This window comes from Botryllus schlosseri, chromosome 4 (genome assembly GCF_051294905.1).
Source record: "Botryllus schlosseri isolate E-star chromosome 4, Bs_hap1, whole genome shotgun sequence".
Taxonomy (NCBI): Eukaryota; Metazoa; Chordata; class Ascidiacea; order Stolidobranchia; family Styelidae; genus Botryllus; species Botryllus schlosseri.
This window is the reverse complement of record NC_137239.1, coordinates 19533774-19557489: the sequence shown is the minus strand read 5'-3', so window position 1 is coordinate 19557489 and position 23716 is coordinate 19533774. Positions and strand designations below refer to the sequence as shown.

General features: G+C 41.3%; 5 protein-coding genes across 7 annotated transcripts; 1 reads left to right on the top strand and 4 right to left on the bottom strand.

Annotated features, from left to right (window-relative positions):
- Positions 1-758: 758 nt before the first annotated feature.
- Positions 759-5014, bottom strand: LOC145437290 (uncharacterized). Its single transcript, XM_080314484.1, has 4 exons — positions 4893-5014; positions 2250-2347; positions 1052-1202; positions 759-965 (listed from the first exon to the last, which is right to left on the bottom strand). Exons 2-4 carry the CDS (start codon positions 2270-2272, stop codon positions 822-824), a joined length of 318 nt encoding a protein of 105 aa, XP_080170610.1. The 5' UTR covers positions 2273-2347; positions 4893-5014; the 3' UTR covers positions 759-821.
- Positions 2348-4973, bottom strand: LOC145437287 (methyltransferase HEMK2-like). Its single transcript, XM_080314482.1, has 2 exons — positions 4846-4973; positions 2348-3381 (listed from the first exon to the last, which is right to left on the bottom strand). The coding sequence occupies exons 1-2, from the start codon at positions 4888-4890 to the stop codon at positions 2680-2682; spliced, it is 747 nt and encodes a 248-aa protein (XP_080170608.1). The 5' UTR covers positions 4891-4973; the 3' UTR covers positions 2348-2679.
- LOC145437288 (uncharacterized) lies at positions 3417-7652 on the bottom strand. The gene is made up of 4 exons (XM_080314483.1): positions 7400-7652; positions 5777-5869; positions 5161-5223; positions 3417-5093 (listed from the first exon to the last, which is right to left on the bottom strand). Exons 1-4 carry the CDS (start codon positions 7650-7652, stop codon positions 4894-4896), a joined length of 609 nt encoding a protein of 202 aa, XP_080170609.1. The 3' UTR covers positions 3417-4893.
- Positions 7653-7662: 10 nt separating this feature from the next.
- LOC145437286 (islet cell autoantigen 1-like) lies at positions 7663-11729 on the bottom strand. Its single transcript, XM_080314481.1, has one exon. The coding sequence runs from the start codon at positions 11100-11102 to the stop codon at positions 9489-9491; it is 1614 nt and encodes a 537-aa protein (XP_080170607.1). The 5' UTR covers positions 11103-11729; the 3' UTR covers positions 7663-9488.
- A 3600-nt stretch (positions 11730-15329) lies between these two features.
- LOC145437292 (nucleolin-like) lies at positions 15330-21785 on the top strand. Of its 3 annotated transcripts, none has more exons than XM_080314487.1 (14): positions 15330-15525; positions 15857-15964; positions 16241-16366; positions 16587-16675; positions 16862-16910; positions 17439-17564; positions 17624-17693; positions 17988-18108; positions 18171-18286; positions 18786-18945; positions 19327-19517; positions 20030-20156; positions 20223-20359; positions 21360-21785. In XM_080314487.1, the coding sequence occupies exons 1-14, from the start codon at positions 15505-15507 to the stop codon at positions 21527-21529; spliced, it is 1611 nt and encodes a 536-aa protein (XP_080170613.1). In that variant the 5' UTR covers positions 15330-15504; the 3' UTR covers positions 21530-21785. The 3 variants fall into 3 exon arrangements, with proteins under 3 accessions (XP_080170613.1, XP_080170615.1, XP_080170612.1); XM_080314489.1 differs by having other exon boundaries at positions 16587-16679; positions 16869-16910; XM_080314486.1 differs by having other exon boundaries at positions 15331-15525; positions 16587-16679; positions 16863-16910.
- Positions 21786-23716: the final 1931 nt, after the last annotated feature.

The following is a 23716-nucleotide window of genomic DNA, read 5'->3' as shown; positions in this document are numbered from 1 at the left end:
GACTTGAATGTGGACATGCTCGTCAACTGTCGGATGGCCGGCGGGATACTGTTCCACACGTCAGGTCCGGCATATTTTCGGAGGACGCGCGAATTCAAATCCGCTTCCAATACTAATCCGATTTTACCTTGAAATTCAGAAAAAATGCTCATTTATGGAAAAGAGGAATTGAAAATTCTTCTTACTCAACCGACAATTCTCCAGATTTAAGATAACTTAGCATAGGGCTGCAGCTCTCACGCGAGAGAGAATTCTTTTATTCGGCAACCATGAAAGTATATCTAGGCAATGTCCACAAACATTCACGTCCATATAGTACATGTTTTTTTGTATTTTCCCAACTATATTCTACATGGTATACCCGATATCACCGAAGTCTTCTAGGCCGGTGTCAACCAAGCATATTTGGCAGTATTGCATTGGCACCGAGTTTACATTAATAACTGATCTTATTAAAATTTGACGCCATTCGCCACGCGACATATCCATCTCACAGAAAATCCAATCCAAGTCCGTACGGGGCAAAATCTCCACTCCTAATCCAACAAAATTTCACAAATCCGTTCTTTTCAAATCCTAATCCAAGCTCATCTCTGCCAGGCCGTGCCAAGCACAACATTCTACTTGAGATTGAGAAGCCGGACGCGGACGCTCTGTCACTGCCGATCGGAAGAAATCAACTGATTCTTCATTTGATAGTCATTGGTGAAGACTCTGGCACTTAGTGGTCGATTGCGATTCAATCAAACACAACAACGAATGTATCATAAATACTTTATTGGCATGATAAAAAGAAAGCGAAAATAAACAGTGGCAGTTGATTACTGTGACGAGTTCCTGAATTTCTCTTTCAAGACCACATATTTGCTTGACATATAGGACGGCGCATTTGTTGCTTTTTCGATAACAGTTTCCACTCCACCGTTCCACAGCTGTACAACATTTTCAGAGGATGGTGGCTTTATCTGGAATCGATTTGCGCATGAGATGAATTGAATATGGATAATGAATATAAGGACATGATAGAGTGAGCGATTAACACACGGAATACCTTCGCAACGTAATCCACTCCAAGACGACTTTCCACCGTTTCCGTGAAGTTTTTGACTGCCACTGCGTTTTGCGTTGTGTCTTTTGACCACACACCGCTGTTTACAGACATGTAAACGGCTCCACCCGCAAGTCCGGCTTTAGTACCAAACCTTCAAAAAATAAGAAAAGAATTCATTGCTGAACTGCATAATGCACAATGAATTGACAGTATCAAAAGGAAAGGACGTAGTTTATTTTTCTCCTTGATGTTTTGCGGCATATACACCGACTCATGATATGCATACACACGATCAGCGCATATGCATACCATGAGTGCATGATGTGCATATGCCGCTGGACAAGGAAGTGCAGATATAGCCTTTACGACTTTCTAAGTCATGCACCACCCCTCCATGCTATCCCAGTAATGCATGAGCGCCAAGCAGGGAAGCCATGGATACCAGTGTTACCAATCAGGTCTTTGGTCTGACCCGGCCGGGAATCGAACCCACGACCTAGTGTACCAAGTGGTAGTGATAAAGAAAAACAACAAAAAGACTCATCGGTCTATTCCAGAAAGTCGTGCTATATGATGCAAACAGATAGTAAAATTGAGTGTCACCGCTGAATACTTGAAGCCTTGTAAGTCTCCATACTTATTGCACACGGGGAGCTACATGCGTCAAGGTCTGGCCAAAACATGGACGCAAGCGTTTGTAAATATTCAATACGCTTTAATTTTCAAACAAGCAACTTTCATCGCTAGATCCAGAAGTTCTAGTATTTAAATCATGACTACAACATAACGGTGTTTCAACTTCAACACACGAGCTCATCTCGCCTTCAAATCATTTTACTAAGGCTGCTCTTTGTTTGAACTATTGCTTTTGCATCAGCATTTCAGCATTGAGGCGGCGAAAATTGAGATTGATAGATATTGATTTATAGATGATTGTAAAGGAAATCCTTCGTTCGACATCAACCTGGATCACTATATTCAATAATCGTTAACTCCAACACATATACATGAAAGGTAGGTGCGCCTTGGGAGCAGAGAACATGATGTCGCTGAAATCACTCGACAAGTTAGCTAGTTCATTTGATGTTGAAATTGACCCGTTGATGAATGTAATGCCTTTTATGGGTAACAGACCATGCATATCATACACCATAGGCTACACAGATATCATTTTATTATAGTAACAAAGAATACTCACTTCAAAATTGTGGAGAACACCATTATGGAATGTCTTCTCGAAATCTGAGTGCAGTTTTCAGAACTAGATTCAAGATAAGGCCTAAAAGGTTACAGGCCCTGTGAAACAGAAGAAATTGCATATAGTTGTAGCTTTGACAAGTCAAACATTGCTGTGACACTGGTTTTGGTTCAATGGTATGGTAAGCGCAAGTGTAGTCTGTCAATCGGGGTGAAGCAGAAAAGAAAATTTCAGGGGGAACAAATTTTTAACAACAAAGTGACGCCATAGACGCACTGTGGTGTAAAGTAGAATATGACATCACGACGATGTACCCGAATTTTGAATGAGAAAAAGCGCCTTGGTTAGATGTTGAACCACTGTGCCAGGTGCAAGGACCAATGATGCAAAATTGATGTCGGTAACTCATATAATTGTATATTTACGTCGATCATGTATCTTGTAAAGTGGCAACATGCGTGAACTTTAATATCGATAATATCTCCAGCCCTGCTTTACGAGTCAAAACAACCTCCCCTTGCAGTCCATATTTCAGCAATTCTTGTAAAATCGTGTCTGGATCATTCTCTTTTATAACAACAAGATAGAATATGCCTTTCTCAGACAATATCTTCGGCACGATTGGAAAGAATTGGTCCATAACTTCGCGGCCGTTAACGCCACCAGCCCAGGCGTACGCGATTCCACCGTTGTTTATTTCGTCGCTAGGTGTGACAACATACGGCGGATTGAATATTAATACATCAACGCTATCTTCTAATCGAGGCAGTAGCCCATCCACGAAAGATGTCACCACCGATGAAACGACGACTCCGTTTTTTCTTCCCGTTTCTGCAGTGCATAAACAGGCAGACGGATTTTTATCGGTACACACGTAATGCGCGGAGTGTCCAATAATTTTCGCCACAAACGCAGTAACTACGCCCGATCCCGACCCAACTTCCAACACCACTTCAGGATCCATTTCACGAATGCGCACCATGTCTTTTTCAAGTGCGTCTAACAAAAGAAAGGTGTCTTCTGCCGGCTCATAAACATCCGGATAGCTGTAGACATGGTCGTACAACGGGGTATCCACAGCGATAGTCCCATCAGCTGCACGGTAATCCGATGTCACGCCCATACTCGGAACCTATACCACAATAGACAGCACTAGGAATGAACAGCCTTTTAGAGAATGGGTGTAATGTAAACCTGTCACAGCCGTATCAATTACTTTTGCTTGCATTCATTAAGTGGCAAGTACAGCACTATAGAAACATGGATGTGGTTATAGTCTTCGTATAAAAGTAATCACATCCAAACGCACAATGGATTCTGTCAAGATGTACAAATAACGAAAATCACTCTTTCAACTGTTAATCAACCCAATTTAAATATGTCATCTATGATTGGTAGCGCCAAACAAAATTGATTACCAAAAGGATTCAGTTATGAGTACGGTAAGTATTAGTCTATAATTGCACTACATAATTAATAGGGATGGTGTGAACCCCTGAAAGGTTCAGGTTTGTGTGAACGCAAACCTTTTTGACAGGTTCTGTGTGAACGCGAACGTGAACCTTATGACGTCACGTTGCGTCACATTGCCTATTCTAACCCTATATGTCAGCGAAGTGATATATTAATGTACTTGTACAAATGTACATGCTACTTGGACAACGACATATTTTTCATCAATTTCAACATTAATTGAATAATCATCATTTGCTGACTACTCACATGTACTGTATTTCGTTCTTGATGTTATGTGATTGCGGATCAAGCTTACAACAGAGTGTCACAAAATATTCACAACCGGAAAGCTGAATATTTCGAGCAAACCTTTCTAACACAGCAGATAACATTTTTCGGATTAGCAAGGTGTATGCTCGTTTAGTGTTGATAGCGCCTTGCACAGAGTGGTCTGAAGTTGAAATGCAAAGAATTTGAAACAAGAATTTAAACCATAGATGTAATAATGATGTGATAATGTAATACATGAAAAAGGTTCACAGTGCAGAACCTAGCAAGGTTCGTTTGTGAACGTGAACCTCTTAATTTCTGAGGTTCACACACAGAACGCGAATGTGAACCTCACGTTCACACCATCCCTAATAATTAACACAATCCTTGAGTCTGGAGAATTACAGAAGAAATCATTTGTAACAGATTGTGTAATAATGAGCTTGACACACTGAATACATTCTAATCCGAAAGATGTTAGTTGTTATCAAGGTCTAAGCGTCAATATAAAAGAGCATTTCGTCAGTATGAGATGATTGCTAAAACTCGAAAAGAAATGACCGCGTAAAGAGACATGAATAATAAATTCAATGCAACCACAGTTGGTTTCGATCAAATCGATAGGTTATGAACAGGAATTCCTCATAAACAAAACTTCATGGTGCGCTTTACTGACAATGCACGGTTTCAGTGACAGGTCGTAGTCATGCGATATTATTAAACGAACATGATAATTTTTTGCAAGTGAGAATCCAAGTTTTCTTGCCAGTTATTTTGAACGGAAAGATGACCAAAAATGTATAAAACATACATCATATTAAGTCAATACAACTCGGGAAAATTATTGCTGGAATTTCCATGATCGTCTTACCCAGCATTGATTCACAGTGGTGGCTCTGATCGAATCCGACTTCATACCTTAAAGGTTCAGAGGTATAACCGGCCATAACTTGGGCTGTTTTCTAGTCCGTAACTCGTCGAATTTAGCCTGCATTCGAGTCTCTATCATGTGGATTTTAGTCGCTGAGCTGCCATACATAGTTTCCAGCTCTTTCATTCTTGCGATGCCGGGCCGTGAATCTGGTGGCGCAGTGGAGGGTGTAGGCTTTTCCTCGGGGCCTGCAAATTATTTGCTATGAGAAATTTCATAGCGAGAATATCGAAATGATTCAACTCGGCCACTTACCTTGGTCGTCGGCAATGTATTCAATGACAATTTCTTGTTCTTTTATCAATTCTTTTTGTTTTTCTGAAAATCATTCGAAAAATCAAATTTTGAATGTTCAGTCCATGATAAGAGGCATCAGCTTAGCGTTTTTGGACATTCCAGCTTGTTTCAAATCATTTCCAAGAACTAGCCTAATCAATCCCGTAAAGGTATGGCATATTCGAAACACGCCTTTATAAGAGAGATATATTTCTATACTAAATATATTATTATCAGTCATTATTATTATTAAATATTATGATCGTGATGAGCAAGAATATATCTGGATGCAATTGTTCATGGCTATGTTTCAAAATTAAAAGTCTGGTGGTTTGGTTGCTAAACCAGACTTTCAATGCACTCATAGGATTGCAAAATAGTAGCACTACAGGTCTGCTTATTCGTTTATATTCATGAAATAGGCTAATCTAGAACAAGCTGTTTACAATGTCTCAAAATGAATTTATGATCTCTCAGCTTAACCTTCAGTAGCATTGATATTTCATTGGCATCACTGAGATGCCTAGCAACGCACTCACGTAGGCGCAGCTATGTGCTTGAAAAGAAGAATTAATTCTAAAAGGTTGATGCTTACTTAAATCTTCTCGATGTTTCAAGGTCTGTTCGTGAAATTGCAAATATTCCGCAGACATTTGCTCGGTTGCGCTTTCATGACAATCACCCCCATCTTAAAAAAGACGAGAACATCCTTAATAATAGATATCACCCGCAACAGAAATTATGGCAGCACAATTTCACGTCAGTTTTTGCGTAATCTTGGTGAATTCACATTTGTAGCGATAAAGAACAGTAACTCAGATGTATGCTTACAGAAGATATCCAATATCCATCAAAATTTATTGAATGCAGAAGCAACTTGACAAGTCAAAATCGATTGGTGTACCCATCATTTGCAACATCTTTGAAGAGCTTTGGAGAAAGCTAAACATGAACGTCAAGTGGGAATTGCAATGGTGGTAAATTATGCCCAAGTGCGACTAGAAGTAACCCACCACTGCCAAGGCAAAACTAATGCAAATGACAGGGCAATGCACAAACGAGTCTTCATAATACACAACTACCAACCTACTTCAAGATGCCCTTACAAGATACTGAGTCTCAAGAAAGTAAACAACATTTTATAGAACTTTCACCGAGCCACAACAGTAAGATAACGTAGGGTAATCAGACCTCCACAAAAACAAATATACCGTACAGAAACCAACCATTTATGACTCTATAATCGACATGAAGGATTGGAATACCAAGTACAATATTATTTCTGCGAAGAACAAATTTTGATCAAGTATACGGCAGTGTTGGGATCAAGTCACTACCTTCGAGTCACGAGTCATTGCACATTTTGACTCGAGTCAAGTCACATTTCAAGTCAAGTTGTCTTTTCGAAGTATGAGGCATGATTACGTCATTTCAATTTGCTAGCTGTCTGAAATACAGATTGAGTGGTCATGGATTCCGAACCGATGAACAAATAGGCCTATAGAGTTAAATATGCACGCAAGAAGACGCTGCATCGCTCACATATACGTAGAGCTATTAAACTACGCAAGTAATTGCATAGCCTCAGTTTATAGTTACCAGCCAAAATAGAGAAACAAATTGAACAGATGCAATACATTACCCATTTACAAATAGATATGATACAATTCGAGCATGCGTTGAGGACAATATAAACTATATTCGAATTCGAATTCAATAAAACAAAGAGGTTTGGTAAAGGTAAAAGAACAGAAATATACATTTTGCTATTTTATTACTTTGCTACTAGTGTACTAGAGTTAATGACAACGTAAGCTGTAACCTTCGATCACTTCGTTTGCGGTCAGGCTCAGTGAAACGCTCAAGCATTGATCGATTGTTCGGTTTCAAGGGTTACACCAGCGTTTCGCGAACAATCCAAACATATGCAAGATACAGTGATTTCTATCGACACCGATTACTTGACGACTTGAAATTGACTCATGAATTTTGCTACGAGTCACGAGTCAATCCGCATTTCCGATACGTCGAGTCAAGTCATTTTAGCAAAGTGACTCGAGTCAAGTCAAGTAATACAAAAAAGGTGACTCGAGTCAAGTCATGACTCGAGTCATCCCAACACTGGTCTACAGTATTGATCTCTTCTGATGTAAATAACATGACCATTGAAGACAAATTAACATGACAGAAAAGACGCAAGTGCTTATAGTAATCTCACCTTGAACATCAACTTCCATGCCTCTGTTCCAAACCTCTTCGGTCTTCGTTTTCTTTCGCCTTCGTTTCTTTTTCCCCCCTCTCTTCGACCTTACATTGCTTTGCTTCAAGATATCGTTTTGGGCTCTGAGCATTTCCGGCATCATACACGACCAATACCACAATCTCGTCTCGGCCCAATTGTTCCAATAGATCTGGGCACCGCGACTAGCAAATAACGCATTAACACTATCTAAATCCTTAGGGTACGACATGGCACTAATATTATTATTAATCTAAAAAGACAGACACGTTTATTCTCACAATTTTAACATCATGTCACAGAGAAATACACGATTCAATGACAACTGACTGCAGTGCTTTGTAATTGCACCAATAGAAGACACGAGACAAAAGAATGAGTACAACGCATTACAGACAGATCCAGACACCAAATTGAAGACAGGTTTAAACTGCAAAACGTAACTGTGCAAAGCTACCTCCACTAACCACATTGGAACAAAGACATTTTTGAAGTAAGAAATACTGCAAGCGGTGCCGCGTCCTACTCTAAAATCAATTATATCATCCTAACCTTGATTGACACGGTGAAATTATCACCATCAAGTCATGTTTGCATCATCAAGTACTTATAAGTGATACACATTATCATAATATTCATATCATTAAAACAGCATTCAGACTTATGATGTGTTGTTTGTAGCCACATTCCTTGATACACTCTAATAAAGTTTCATAACGGCGGGCAATTAACGAGAAGCCACTGCAACAAGTCGAAGCAAATGTGTAAAATTCAAATATGGACAGCATTTCACACCAAAGGACTGCTCGTGAATACACAAAGAAAAAGAGAATGACTAAAATAAACATCTATGTATGTACAATATTGATTTGTCATGCAATTGCACAAACCCGATTATAGCCACAATGATTACCACTTTCGGGGTACGCTTCAATAACTATGAATATAAAGACCGGTGTTCACTATTGGAAACTAGCGTCAGGGGCACGCTTCCTTTCAAAGTCCTTAGGTGGATCAATTACTAATGACGACAGAAAATAGCTAGCTTCCGTTTCAAGCTACCAATGGCACACAGGATGGAACAAACAGCATGTGTTAAATTTAAAAAAAATGATCTCACACGACACAGGTTTTAATTTTAATGGCGTCACTCGAAAGCTGGATAATATTAGCAAGAGCTAACCATGATCACCATAACGTCTGAAACTAAATCAACCTGAAACTTAAAGATTTGAAACAATGGACGGAAGGTCATGAATTTATGATGCGATGGGAACGGATTGGACGAAATATTTTCACCGATAAGTATGGAAACATGCAACAGATAAATTACCATCGGACAGATACAAGTATTATAAGCGGCAGATTTCTGATGGTTACACGCAATGGCACTGCTTTTCGCATATCAAAGATTGTCAGGTCCAAACAAGAAATTTGGCTCTACTCCCAATCTGCTGAACCAGTAGAAGTTGATTAATTACTGGTACAAACTTTGTAACGTAACAAGCAAATACCAACATTTGGTCTGAGATATATGTAAGTCAATAAAGCCATGTTGGGTATTTATATTAGCAGTGATACAGCATGTGAAAGATTAAAACACATATTATTCAGTACGGTACTCATTAACGAAGAGCACCCAAGATATTTCAAGTTTCTGAATTTGGTCTAAAAAACCTCTGATTTGCAAACATCCTGACAACACAAAAAGCAATTGCCACATCCGCACTCTCCAAAAGTACTGATACTATCCTACACAAATATTGCTTCGAGCCCAATGAGTAAAAGACAAAAGGATTGCGTATAGTATTAGGCCTAATCTGAAGAACACATTACACATAAACAACGATACATTTGTGACCGCCGGAATGTTCAGGTCCACCCGAAAGTGTGCAAAATAGAATGTTATACAATCTGTACCAACAAGTCGGGCAAGAAGCCAAGAATGGAAAATAGACCAGCCTTCACCATCATTACATGTAAAATTTTCAAAACTGCGATAACACCACCTCATCCTACAGTGGGCCATCACAAATATTACTTGTCCCCCTAAGATTCAATTCCGTAATCAACAGGCCCTACCGTCTTCCTCTGTTTCAGCCTTTTTCCCGAGAGCATCTGGATTTTGCAGCGGGTCAAGCTCGGCGAATAAATTGTACCAGTCTGCCTTGCCTTTTTTAGAATCCGCCCCTGAAGCGCGTTGATTCCGCAGACCAGCCTGCGTCTGACGCACCTGACCCATGTTGGGTTGAAAAGGACCCGCTGGCATGTTCATACCGGGCATTGCAGATAAACTAAACTGGTGCGGCTGTGATTGCATGCCGGTTTGAATCGGTTGCGCTTGGTTTAAAGTATGATAAGCGGGCGGCATTGGGATTTGATGCAAGGGCGCTTGCCCCAAGGACTGCATGAAATGCATGTCCAAAAGCTGCGAAGGCATGAAGCCCCTTGAATTATCGTGCTGCGGCGCTGGTGCCGTCTGTAATTTTCTGTCTGCTGGTTTGAGAACGTCCAAAACGTCCTTCTCTGTCTGAGCGTTCGCAGCTTGTTCCAGCGGGCTGGCCGATACAAAATCACCGAAACTGGATTTCCATTGATTTTCAAAATCAGTAGGAGTCCCCTGGTCGTCCATCAGATCGTTCCATAGATCTATTTCCTTTGTAGTTTGAGGCGCGCTTTGGAGATCCTCTCCTAGTATGTTTGAGGCTTTGTTTGTATTGTCTTCATCAGTTGCCGTATTTTCATGCAAGTCCAGACCTTCCATCGCGTCTGCGAACGGATTCTCGCCGAATTCATCTTGATTATCGAGATCGATTAAAGCGTCGTCGTTTTCGTCTCCTTCGTCTTTAATCTCTTTAATGTCGGCAGCGGGTTCTCCGTCGTCCGGCAGCTGGATCGGATTAAGATCTTTCAACAGCTTGAATTCGTAATGTTGATAACCGCGAAAGCTCTCCAACACCGCCGCCATGTTTTGGGCCGTTTTGTCCCAAAAATTAACCAGCTCGTTCTGGTACGGCGCCAGGGTGTTCGAGAACAAGTTACTCCTGGACGCCGACAACAGATCCACTTTCTGACAGACGGCCCATTTCCGACGGTCAAACTTCTCCTTGTTGATCCTCACCTCGTTTTGGACCTTTTTGAATTTTTCAAGCCTGCTGTACTGCTCGGGGTCTAAGTTTTCCGATATGTTCTGCATCCACAGTAGAGAAGCGCGGTAATGGTTGCGTTCGATCTCCATTTTTTCAACGCTAGCGCTTGTATCGCTGATAGCGCGAATGCGGAACGTGTCTATGTCTTCTCTCAACCTGCCCATCGGGTGACGTAAATGTAAACGTTGCTGGGCAGAATAACACAACGCTTTTCCTACAGCTATCATCATTTTACCGGCTTTTGTGGAGTCTTGCGTGCCCTGGTCTTTTAGAAATCTCCCTAAATTATTTTCGTCTCTAGCCAGCATGCACAAGGTGGAATGGTACGTTTCGAGTTCTTTCAACAACCGTACACACGTATCCTGTATGGATTTGTACTGCGCCAGCTTACAGTCGATGTCATTGTCGCCAGCCACTACGTGTTCGTCTTCCGGCTTTCCGAGTCTTTTCTTCAAGACTTGCTTTGCCATCCAGTATTCGCGCTGGACTTTATTCACAGTGGATAGGTTCTGATCGTAGCTGTACAGATCCATGATGAATTTGGGACTTGGTATTGCAGGAAGCAAGGTTTCTTTATAAAGTCGACAATAGTGTATGTTGGTTATTGCTCTGGATAACAAACTATGATATTTAGATATCTGAAATATTAGAATATGTTTTAACCCAAGCCGATATATGACCAACACATCAATTTTCCTACAATCTTATAATAAAGTACATGCGATGATATTTAGTAACGAAGTATACTATACCGTATTTCTGTTTATTCTGAGTCTTTGAATAGTTTCCGCATTACTTGAGTGGTTTTGTTTTTGCCTATTAGGACAGCATTGTCGTATCAAATAGTATGAACCAATTTGGAATTGGGAATAGAGTGCTATCTTAAATTTAGGAAGTCATTAAAGCGCTCAACTCCAAGAGAAACAGCTGGGATGCACTGTGTGAAAGTACATTTATGAGTCACTGAAGTATGTTCAATTCAAAGTATATAGGCCTACTGTGCTTTAGCGCAAAGAAAATGTTACAACTTCATTCCGACAGTGACTCATTTTTCCATATCTGCTATTCGGAAGATTAATCAGTATGATACAATGCTCAATCGGCTGATTACGAATAATCAAAGTACAATATAAAAATTGCATACCAAGTGCAATTGATGATACCTTGCACATGGACACTTTCCCATTATAAATAAAATAAAATTTTCATACTACTTTAGATTCCATCAATCTGGTGAAATAGTGGGCAAGCAAGATTATTTCTTTGTGTGTCGAGCTTCGTATTTATACCCTCTGTTCTGTTGTCTCGTGGTCTTTTCATTTAACTGAACTCTGGATCGTGTCGCCTGCCTTGAAGTTATTCTGCTGTTAATATATACTGATTTCGTATTGCAACCTCGTCGTATTGAGTTACTGTTCAACCAAGATCAAGAACATAACAGTTCGCATTCATAATATACTAATTTTCCTCACTTTTAAATGTTTCTGGTCGCATTTTCAAGTAGGCTATCAGTAACAATAGGGTGGTTAATTTACAATTCTTCGAAATTTCAATGAAATGTCGGTCTTGGCCGTCTAAGTCTTGATTCATATGACTTGGTTTGAGTCATGTGCATTGTGCAATTACACATATAGACTCGAGTCGAGTCGAGTCATTTCCGTATTTTGAGAAAATGACTTGAGTCAAGATCAGAACATTGTGACTTGAGTCGATTCATGATCGATTGATTACAACCCTGACTCTAGTCATGACTCGGATGTTGAATTTGGTTCAATTCCAACCAGTAGCCGCATTGCTACAGAAGAAAGATTCTATTTATTATATAAAAATAAATAACAAAAAATTTTCTGTTCACCCCATGAAAGTGTTAGGTTGTCTATAGAAACTATGTTCACCAAATTTGGTCCAATTCCAAACAGTGGAAGCGGAGTTATTGCCGTCGAAAAATTTGAATTTGATTAAAATAGTATTTACGATTGGCACCACAGGTGCTCCGGAGCTGATAGCTGCGCACTATTTGCACCCGGACTTGCTCCAGAGCTGATAGCTGCGCACTATTTCAACTCAGACTTGCTCCGGAGCTGATAGCTGCGCACTATTTCAACCCAGACTACCTCGGGAGCTGATAGCTGCGTACTATTTCAACACGGACGTGCTCCTGAGCTGATAGCTGCGCACTATTTCAACCCAGACTACCTCTGGAGCTGATAGCTGCGCACTATTTCAACCCAGACGTGCTCCTGAGCTGATAGCTGCGCACTATTTCAACCCGGCCATGCTCCGGATCTGATAGCAGCGCACTATTTCAACCCGGACGTTCTCCTGAGCTGATAGCTGCGCACTATTTCAACACGGACGTGCTCCTGAGCTGATAGCTGCGCACTATTTCAACCCAGACTACCTCTGGAGCTGATAGCTGCGCACTATTTCAACCCAGACGTGCTCCTGAGCTGATAGCTGCGCACTATTTCAACCCGGCCATGCTCCGGATCTGATAGCATCGCACTATTTCAACCCGGACGTGCTCCGGAGCTGATAGCTGCGCACTATTTGCATCCGGACTTGCTCCAGAGCTGATAACTGCGCACTATTTCAACTCAGACGTGCTCCCGAGCTGATAGCTGCGCACTATTTCCAGCACTATTTCCACCCGGACGTGCTCCTGAGCTGATAGCTGCGCACTATTTCAACCCGGACGTGCTCCTGAGCTGATAGCTGCGCACTATTTCAACCCGGACTACCTCTGAAACTGATAGCTGCGCACTATTTCAACCCAGACGTGCTCCAGAGCTGATAGCTGCGCCCTAAACGATACGTGACCTTTAAATGACCTGTATGTCTGCGATTTTTGGTGATAGCTGAGTATATCCGCAAGTGATAGCTGAGTATATCCACGGGGCCGTTGTGTCTTGGGTCTTCCTCTCATGACAACTTTCCGGTTTCATTTCTAAGACCAGGGTCCACGTTTCTTGATTAGCGAAATTCTGAAGGATCAAAAATAGCGAGATGTGCTTGTTGGTCTTATTTTGAAGGTCACGTAATCGTGGCAATTCTATACGGTCTTAAAAAGCTGAATCAGTCCCAAGACCACACTCGATCTTCAAGACTGAAAATGAGACCAAATCATCCTTATGTCTCAAATTCGAGACCAAATTTGTATATTTCTTTTTTGTGTGGGCCTATACAGTTTGGGTGCCGAAAGTGATTTAATGAATGTGTAAAATAGAATCTAATTTATGACGTCGGGATATATATGAAACACCAGAAGCAGTCAAGTAAGTATATACGAAACTGGCGACCTAATTGCATGCAACGTTACGGTATAGTCGTTTCGTAACTTTCGTTACCACTGTTCCTGTTGCCATATACGAAGCTGCAAGAACCATTGTACGTGTAATGAACAAAAAGATCGTCGCCTTCGAGGCATGTCTTCGACGTTATACCTTATTTCGCTTCGCTAAGCCAAGTCATCTACGTTAATGATTGTCATTTCCGACATGAAAGAATCCATTAACGCCACATCTATACACAGCAATAGCTCTTGTCACTTCTGGATTTCCACGGTCGACAAAAAAAAACACGGATGCAAAATTTGCGACATCTATCAGTAGCTCAGTGAGCATATCCGAGCATTGCCATCCGAAGTTTATTTGAAATTTATTTCGCAGTGTGGAAGAAAACTTGATAAAAACGGTGATAAATGCCTACGGAAATGTGTTTGGCTACAAAATATTTTTTATGTATATTCTAGAGCCTAATTTTCTATACTAGCCAGTCTTGAGGATTACCTAGGGTTACCATACGTCCTAGCACAGAAGTGACGCTCCGGCGGGTATTTCGGAGTGAAAAACGGCGATTTGAGCTCTGAGCGAAAAGTTGACTTTTTTTTTAGTTATCCACCTAGCAATGTGGAGAGAAAAACGTTATTTTGAGCTCTGAGCAGAAAGATGACCTTTTTTTTAGTCAACCAATGATATATATATCATTGAGTCAACCGATCACAAAGTGGGAGATTTTTGAGAATTCTTCTCCGGTTTTGCAAGTATCAAGTTTCTGAAAAAGTGTCCTCTTTTTAGATTTCCAAAATATGGTAAGCCCAGGATTACCGTACCACGACCTAACATCGACCTCGCCCTCCGCCACATGCCACCTCATTATGTCGCTGGCCTTTTATATTCTCTGTATTACTTTTCGTTCAGTGTGCATGCCTCTTCTTTACTTCGCCTAGGCTAAGGTGGGTGTCTGATAATAAAGGCTACTCCAAGTTGTTTCGACATCTTCCTATCTTTTCATTGTATCATAGCCTTTCTATTAAAGCCTTTGTAAAGGTTATGATTGTATCGCAGTCTTGTGATGTTTTGAAACGATAAAAATATTAATAAACCTGATTGATTGATTGATTGATTGCTGATATATTGAATTTGGAATAAATTCATGAAAACTCAATAAGCTGTGCGTTGCAACCACCTAAGTAATGTTAATACCGTGTCACATATAATGGTGAAAAAATTTACGCGATAAATTGTCTTTTTGAGGGTTTACGTGCAAGGAAAAAATCGTTTATGTGGCCGTGTAATAATATGAACGTCCATAATTAAACGCAGTCAAGCGGATAACGGCATGGCTTGCTCGATTCCTCGCATCGTGGCTGAGGCTTCCTGAAATATTGCGAAAGCACGTGCGACTGGCGACGGACATTCGCAAACAGCTTTGGGCTTAGTTGAAAGCGCGCTCGTTTAATGAGGCGCGTTGTGGAGCAGTTCTTTCATTACGATTTCTTCTGTTGAACAGGAACTTTGTAGCTTCTGCAACTCGAATTATTTAACGCTTGATTATCTATTCCGATACCGCCGAGACATCACTTTAATCAAGCTTGGACGCTGCACTGAAGACTTCGATAACTTTCTACACACCTAAAGTTATACATTCGAAAAGATGGTTCAAATGCAAGGAAAGGTAAGACTCGTTTATTGCTAATAATGAGTTTTATGATGATTGCTTATTATATTTGTAATCAATATTCATCTTTGACATGTTTCCTATATGCTTATTTCGAACATCGGAACATGAAACGTGCTTTGTGTATGATATTTAATATTTGTAATTTGCAAATTCGTATAGGTCCGATTGTAAAATATTATCCCTATATCTTTAAATCTTGCTACCATGTGCGCATGATTTTGATTTCTATTGCTGGTAGTTTGTCTATATATATGATTATTTGAAATGTCCTGTCTATATATATGATTATTTGAAATATCCTGATCTTCTTTAATTGATGTACTAGCGTAAGGGAAAGAAGACTGCCGAAGTGAAGGCAAAGAAGCAGGTGAAACCTCCACCACCCAAAGAAGAAAGCAGTGAGGAAGAAGAGGAAGTTGAAAGTGAAGAAGAGGTAATTGTTCACATTTCATATTAATCTTTTAAAATGTCAGACTTTGCTCTACGAATACATCCAAATGTATATGAATCCCTGTCTCTTGAACACCGGAGACTCTACTCCGTACACACACAGTGTGATGCTGGGATTGGAACATTCTCGGCAAACACACTATACTGCGCAAAGCTGCAAAGTGTACTCCAATATATGATGTAGTTATCTCATGATTTGTATTTCTGTGGTTATCAAAAAGATATGACACTTCATAATGTGCCTGTTTCAAAACTACAGGTCGCTCCTAAAGTTGTTGCCAAGAAACCCACGAAGAAAGCTTCCAAGGCCAAGGCCAAAGCCAAGGAAGAAAGTGAGGAAGAAGATGAAGAAGAGCAGGATAGCGAAGAGGAAGAAGTTGTAAAGGTATATAATTTGATAGCGTTATTATATGCTTTTGATGTTTTCGTGCTGGTTGCATCCACTGATATCATGTCAACTCTTCGTACTGCACATGTGCTGGTCATATTACAGATGGTGGCTGCTCGAAGCTTTTTACCTTGCTAGTTTATTACCTTGCGAGTGTAGTTGGAACTTGAATGATAGCGCGACTGTGTGTGTGACGAATTTTCTTCTATCTTTCCAGAAATCCTCGAATGGTAACTCAGCCAAAGCTGAAAGCGACGATGATGATGAGGAAGAAGAAGATGATGAGGATGATGATGATGATGAAGAAGAGGTATGTTGAATGTGAAGCTATTTGGCATACGTTCTTCTCAACCTGCAGGATAGTGTAATAGTCAAATTACAAACAATGTAGTTAAATTGACATTGCCCTTGAAGTATAGAGGTAAATCCTCGGAATAAGGACACACCCTGTAAAAAATTTGTGTTTTGTAATTCATCCCAATTTGACGTTTAGGAAGAGGAATCTGAGGAGGAAGAGACTGTAAAACCGAAAAAGGGAAAGGTAATAACCGTTAGATTTTAGGATATCTCATGCTCACACTGAAAACCCTCCCTCTACCCCTTTTCAAGCTCCGTTGCCTTATTGTTCAGTCAGAGAGTAATATCTGCTTGTGCTTTCTTCTGAATGCATTCGCATGTTGTCTATTGGTTCTTTTCGTACATTGTCTTACCGACCTAAATGTTTGTAATCAACCATGCTGTATTATGACTCGCTTCTCTTGATCAATATTACATATCGGTACTGAATTGAATAAAATCTCGATAAATTTCTTCATTGTACCGTTACTGACACAATGTCAATGTGTATTGAGACATAAACATTACTCCGACAAGATTACCTGATCCTTTCTGCATTGGGGCCTGTGCCAAGATTCAACCCGGTTAATCTACTATTCTACAAGTTCAGAACATTGTCCGATTTCAAAATATTCCTTTCCCTGGTTTTTGTTTTTTCCATTGCCTTGCAGAGCACCTGCTGCACCTGGCAGTGTTAGTTGTGCATTTGTGTTTTATGGTGTTCGACTTTCAGGCCAAGGCGGAAACTATGGAGGTTGATGATGATGATGAGGAGGAGGAGGACGACGACGACGACGAAGAAGAGGAAGAAGATGATGATGAGGAAGATGACGATGATGAAGAGGAAGAAGAAACCGAGGTTTGCTATGATACGAGCTCTGTTGAGTTCTTCTGATAATTGTAAATTGCTAATTCCAGCCGGCGAAAGGTAAAAAGCGAAAGCAGGAAAATGCCGGGGAAGGCGACGCGAAGAAAGCCAAAACAGAAGGTGGGGTAGATGAATGTCCGCGACTTTCTTTTATGAGAGTGGCTGGAATAATCGTAACTGGAACCCTTTGTTGTGTCTAACTGTGCCGCTTCTCAAATTTTCATTGAATTTCTGAGGATAGGTATTCATGCTGGGTTACATCTCTTTTTTTTCCAATACCATGAAGCTGTTTTGCGGTATCTGGTATCGAGAAATGGTCGCCGTATTTAGCCTCACAAACCCGAGTCGAAGATAGTTTTTAGGCAGTTTTTGCCAAGCGTGGCTCCACGAGTAATCGAAATTGTCTCTGCGCAGGCGAAATCGTCACACTACTGTTCACGAACCTGCCCGAAGGCACCAACGACAACACGTTCAACAGCTTCTTGAAAAAGAAAGGCATTCAGTGCAAGGCTTGCCGGGCCAACTACAACAGATGGTGAGTGCGGCGCGTTCGGTTTGAATGTGAATCTCGTAACGATCGCTCCCGTTCTCCCACAGCAAAGCCTTCGTCGATATCGACTCGTCCGACAAAGATAAGGCTCTCGGCCTTTGCCAAGTCGAGTGGAAAGGAAGCGAACTTTCTGTGGAAGAAGCTGAACGCAAGGGCGAACGAGGTAGTTATCCTTTGCGTTCTGTAAGCTCGACTGTTTTTGATGGGTAAATACTGGATTTTAAGGCAAAGTTAATGCTGTGATGCGTTTAGTGCAGCTAGTACATTTTGTTCCATCATTATGTATGATGCTATCTATCCCTCTCGGTGTTGAGCCGATCCGAATCCTCTACTGGATTTTAGCTTCAAATCCGAATTGAAACTTCATATGATATCGCAATAAGCAAAATAATCCAATAATCGCAATAAGCAATATCCCGTCTGAATCTGATGGAATTCTTTGGGAAGGAAATCCTTATGGTGGCTCTGTTATGAATGACCCAATCGATTCACGTGGAAACCCATACCTACATGATACAGTATTGAAAGAATAATTCCTGTTACTCGAAGGCAGAGTATTGATTAGATATTGAAAATCTTACCCTAGCCGCTTCATTAGATGCTAGTCGATTGCGTTACAATTCTTGAGTAGATTTCACCACCGATGTTGTGATTTTTCTCAGGTGATGGCACGAGAGACCGAGACAACAGCGACAGAGACGCCAGAACGATGTTTGTAAAAAACCTACCCTACCACGCGAGCGAGGACGATTTGATGGGGCTCTTTGAAAATGTTGAAGAAGTCAGACTGCTATCGGACCGGGACACCGGAAGATCCAAAGGGTAAGTGCCTGCGGAGTTTATGTTGTGCTGTTTATAAATAGGGATGCCGTCTGCATGGATTGAAAACTAAGTATAGCCCCAGACTCTCTGGTAGAACAACCGCAATATATGTTAATTGATGGCTAAAACATATTAACACCAGTTTTTGGTAAGCTGTTGTCTAGAAATCAAGAGGTCATCAAACTCTCATCCAGTCCTAATCGGTGTCCAGTGTTCAAATTATTAGACAGATTAAGGATGAATCTCAGAAATGAGGACACAGTCGTACATATTTTAGAAATATGGGTAACATGTCATACTTGTACAATGTACATATCCTGTTTCATATGTTGCCGTAGCTGTAGAGAATTGAATCGAAAATCTTGTGTTTTTGATTCGTAGAATCGCTTTCGTTCAATTCAACGATGCCGCCGGTCTCGATAAAGCGATGGAGTCGAAAGACGAGTACGAACTGGAGGGCCGTCAATTGCTTGTCGATTACACGGACAGTCGCAGCCAGAGATCTGCCCGAGGTGGCAACCAGGGCGGTCGCGGTGGTCGTGGAGGCCGCGGCGGTGGTCAAGGTGGATCAGGTACAGTTCGTGTTTGTTTCTGTCTGCGTTTTGATCATAGTTTCGTGATACCGTATCGCTTTATACGAGACAGATTCTAATGCTCAATTCCAAGTCGTGCCTTCAAACCCCTTCTTCAGTTGGAACATAGCGTTAAGACCATACACGTGTGTGGAAAGTCTGCTTTGTGAAGCGATCTAAATGCTGTGATGTCACAGCGCTATGTCATAATTAGTGTCTTTGAATCATGTTCGACGTAGTGTATCTGGCATAATTAATTTTCTTCCAAAACAAGTGCATATTTGAACTATCGAGTAGATTAGGTAATACGAACCACAAAGGCCCAGTCCGAATTAAGTAGTAGGACTTGTCCCATAATTTCGAAAGAGATACATACGGTTCTGCGTTGGTTGAAATGTGCATATGCAGCTTCCACTGATGTGTGCTGTGAGGGTAGAGTAAGGAAGTCACATGCTCAACTGATGTTTCTCAACGAAGGTTAACGTTCACTAATTGTCAATCTTCTCCTACAGCCCCTTCGAAGACTCTCTTTGTCAAGGGCGTGACGGAAGACATGAGCCGCGACGATTTGGCGAAATACTTTGAAGACGCCTCTGACGTGCGTATGATCACCGACAAGGAAACCGGAAAGAACAAATTGTGAGGATTGTGCTACGACTGTGTCCCCGGAGCTGTATTTAGACTTTTGTCACCTTGCTATTTCAGCTTTGCTTACATCGAATTTAATGACGAGCAGGCAGCCAAGAAATGCTACCAGTCGGCCAAGGGCGGCATCGAAGGCGACGACACCACTTTCTACGTGGATTTCGCCAGGGAACGCGGTAACGACCGCAACAGTGGTGGTAAGTCTATCTAGCGATATTGTTTAGTTTTTACGGAAAACTCTTGGACGTGGAGGTAGAAGTACTGTAATTTTCCATGTATAATGCGCAAAATTTTCCCTAGTTTTTGGCCTAAAATCGAGGGTGAGTATTATGCATGGGTACAAGCCTTGAAAAAAATCTCCCTCGAAACAACTTGAAATCACCCTTTCTTCACACACATGTGTTTTAATCGTGCATCACAATCAGCCATCATTCTCCGCAATTCGTATCATCAGTGTTACGCGCTGCCAATTAGTGAGAAGTATGTTGTCAATTAGGGTCTCTGCTATACAACAGCAAGCGATCTCCTAATTTATCGCGTCAGCGACAGGCCTGAACAATCGCATTAACAACACGCCATGTGCGCAAGATGTAATCGCAGGCCTAGACACTATAGTCGCATCTCCAACAGGCCTGGTGCGCACAACATATTCGTTTGCCTGAGCAATCACATCTATAATAGACAAGATGTCGCTGGCCTGACCTATCTCGTCGCGGACCTTCGCAGGCTTTGGCTAATATCTACTATCGTTTTGAGACAATGCCATCAAGTGTATATTGATTAGCAATCGTTATGTCATGATTGTTCAACAGTGACATCGCAAAACAGAATGACATTGAATACTAGAACATAACTATTCTTGTACTGCGTATGCAGGGTGCGTACTATACATGGGTAAAGGCTTTTTCCCAGAATATACACACCATTTTAAGGGTGCGTATTATACATAGGGGTGCACTATATTCGGAAAATTACTGAGACTGTCATGACAACTAAAGTGAATACTTGGTCTGTGGTGTGACGCACACTGGCAAGATGGTACTGAAACCTTCGTCACAGAAATTGTCGGTATCAGTCGAAATGCTACTTTCCTTTGAGAGGCAATTTTATATTTTTCATTGCACTCAAACGATTGTGGGCTCTATGTGGGTTGTCACTCCCGGGATTTTGTCTAACCTGTAGGTATTTCCCGTTCAGGTTTTGGCGGACGCCGAGGCGGCGGCGGTTTCCGAGGCAGAGGCGGCCGTGGTGGCGGCGGATTCCGAGGCAGAGGAGGCCGCGGTGGCGGCGGATTCAGAGGCCGTGGCGGCGGATTCCGCGGTCGGGGCGATGGCGGCAAGAAGACCACCTTCAACGATTCCGACTAACAGTTTTCCATAAGAAGTTTTTCAGATGCGCCATCACGTTAGATAGCATACCGCCATGAGACGCATGCCGCGTTGGGAACGGCTGTAATTTGGTAGTGGTGACCTCTGGCATTTGAGGCTCGGCTTGCGCTGGCCGGAGAATCCGTTTGTGGTACATCGTGTTTTATGAGTCCCTATGATTTTTTGCGATTCTTACATTTGCCTTCTGCCGTTTGTAAATTGATTGCTTCATAAAATAAATACTGCCCCTGTTGAATTGGTTGCGACTTTTTGATCTGCTGCAGGCCGTTTACGGAAGACGCACGAAATAGTACTGGTTTATGAAAGCTAGGATTTCCTGGTTACCAAAGGTTTAAGAGTCATTATGTAGAACAGTGGTTCCCAACTTCGGCAGTCCATGGCTTCTTCGACCCAGGTATGAAATCTTGACTGCTGTGAGTGGGTGAGTTGGTGTCAGATTCCAGAGACATTGTTTGAAAGAGGTTAGCGAGGCCGATGATGTAACAAAACCAGGTTTCGACTCGTAAAGTGGCCGAATATTCTGATGGTGATGTACCATGTGATGAAAACTGGTCAGGACTCGATCAGCTCGCATGGCTCTCCCGATAGTGTCACTTGGCTGTCGGGTCGGGAACCCAGATATGAAAGATAGGACCATAGCTTCTTATGGTTCTGTGACTGTGTGGGACGTGGTAGCACGCTCGTTATGATGTCATTACAGTATGAAAGATGTGGAAAGTTCAATTATGTGTGTCATTTCCACTAATCTACGTAACTTTTGCTGCAGTACGACCAATTGGTGTCTCGGGGATTTCTCAGTGAAAAATAGTAATTCTGCTCATAGTTTTATTGCACTACACATTCAGATCGAGTACTCTAATCATTTTGAATAGTATATTCATATTGAAATGAACCCGAATATTTTCGTCTGACACTCGTTCTGTACCTCCAAGAAGCTCTTCTAATCATTATGTCCGCGGTCCAGTCCTAGTTATATAATCCACACAATCGTCTCACGAAATGTCATGTACCAATTTAGTTTCCGTTACCGGAGTTGTATAATTTGTGGGGATGGGCAAGCTTTGATCGAAGGCAGTGTTGGGATGACTTGACTTGACTTGACTCGGCGTATCAGAGATGTGGATTGAATTGTGACTCGAAGCAAAATTCACGAGTCAATATCAAGTCATCAAGCAATCGATGTCGATAAAAATCACTGTATCTTGCAATCGGATTGTTCGCGAAACGCTGGTGTAACTCGTGAGAGCGACCAATCATTCAATGATCGTGCGTTTTACTGATCCTCCCCATTGTTCTCTCACAAATAAATTGACCGCTTACGAAGTGAACTAAGCTGACGCTGTCGTAAACTAGTATAGTTAGGTATTTTAATAAAAAAATGTCTATTACTGTTCTCTGTACCTGAACCAAACCTACTTTATTGAAATTAAATTCGAAGATAATTTATATAGTCCTCGACCATTGGCGCAGGCTCGAATTGTATCATATCCATTTGCAAATGGGTAATGTATTGCATCTTATCAATTCGTTTCTCTATTTTCGCTGATAACTTCAAACTGAGGCGATGCAATTATACATGCGTAGTTTAGTATTTCTACATGTATGTAAGCGATACAGCGCTGTCTTGCGTGTATATTTAACTTCATATTCGTTCATCGGTTCAAAATCAATGACCAGTCAATCTGTATTTCAGACAGCTAGCAAAATGCAATGGCGTAGGCATGCCTCATACTTCTAAAAGGCAACTAGACTTGAAATGTGACTTGACTTGACTCGAGTCACCTCCAAAAATCAAGTGACTTGACTTGACTCGAGTCACCTTTGAAAATCGATTGACTTGACTCCAGTCAGAATGTGCAATGACTCGTGACTCGAAGGTAGTGACTTGATCCCAAAACTGATCGAAGGCCAAATCTAATCTTCATTCTAATGACAGGGAAATAGCACTAGTCATTAAAGTGAAAGCACAGGGAACACAGGAGTAATATGTATGCTTTTACCTGTGTCGTTGCATATGTTTAATAAGGGTGCTTTGGGAGTGTGATGAACATGATATGCCTGTCAAACAGCTTCGCGCAAAAAAGAGATGGCAAACTGCATGCTTCAGTAAAGCATGTGATTAGATTTTTGCAGGACATTAAGAAAGATTTGTATCTGTAATTCATT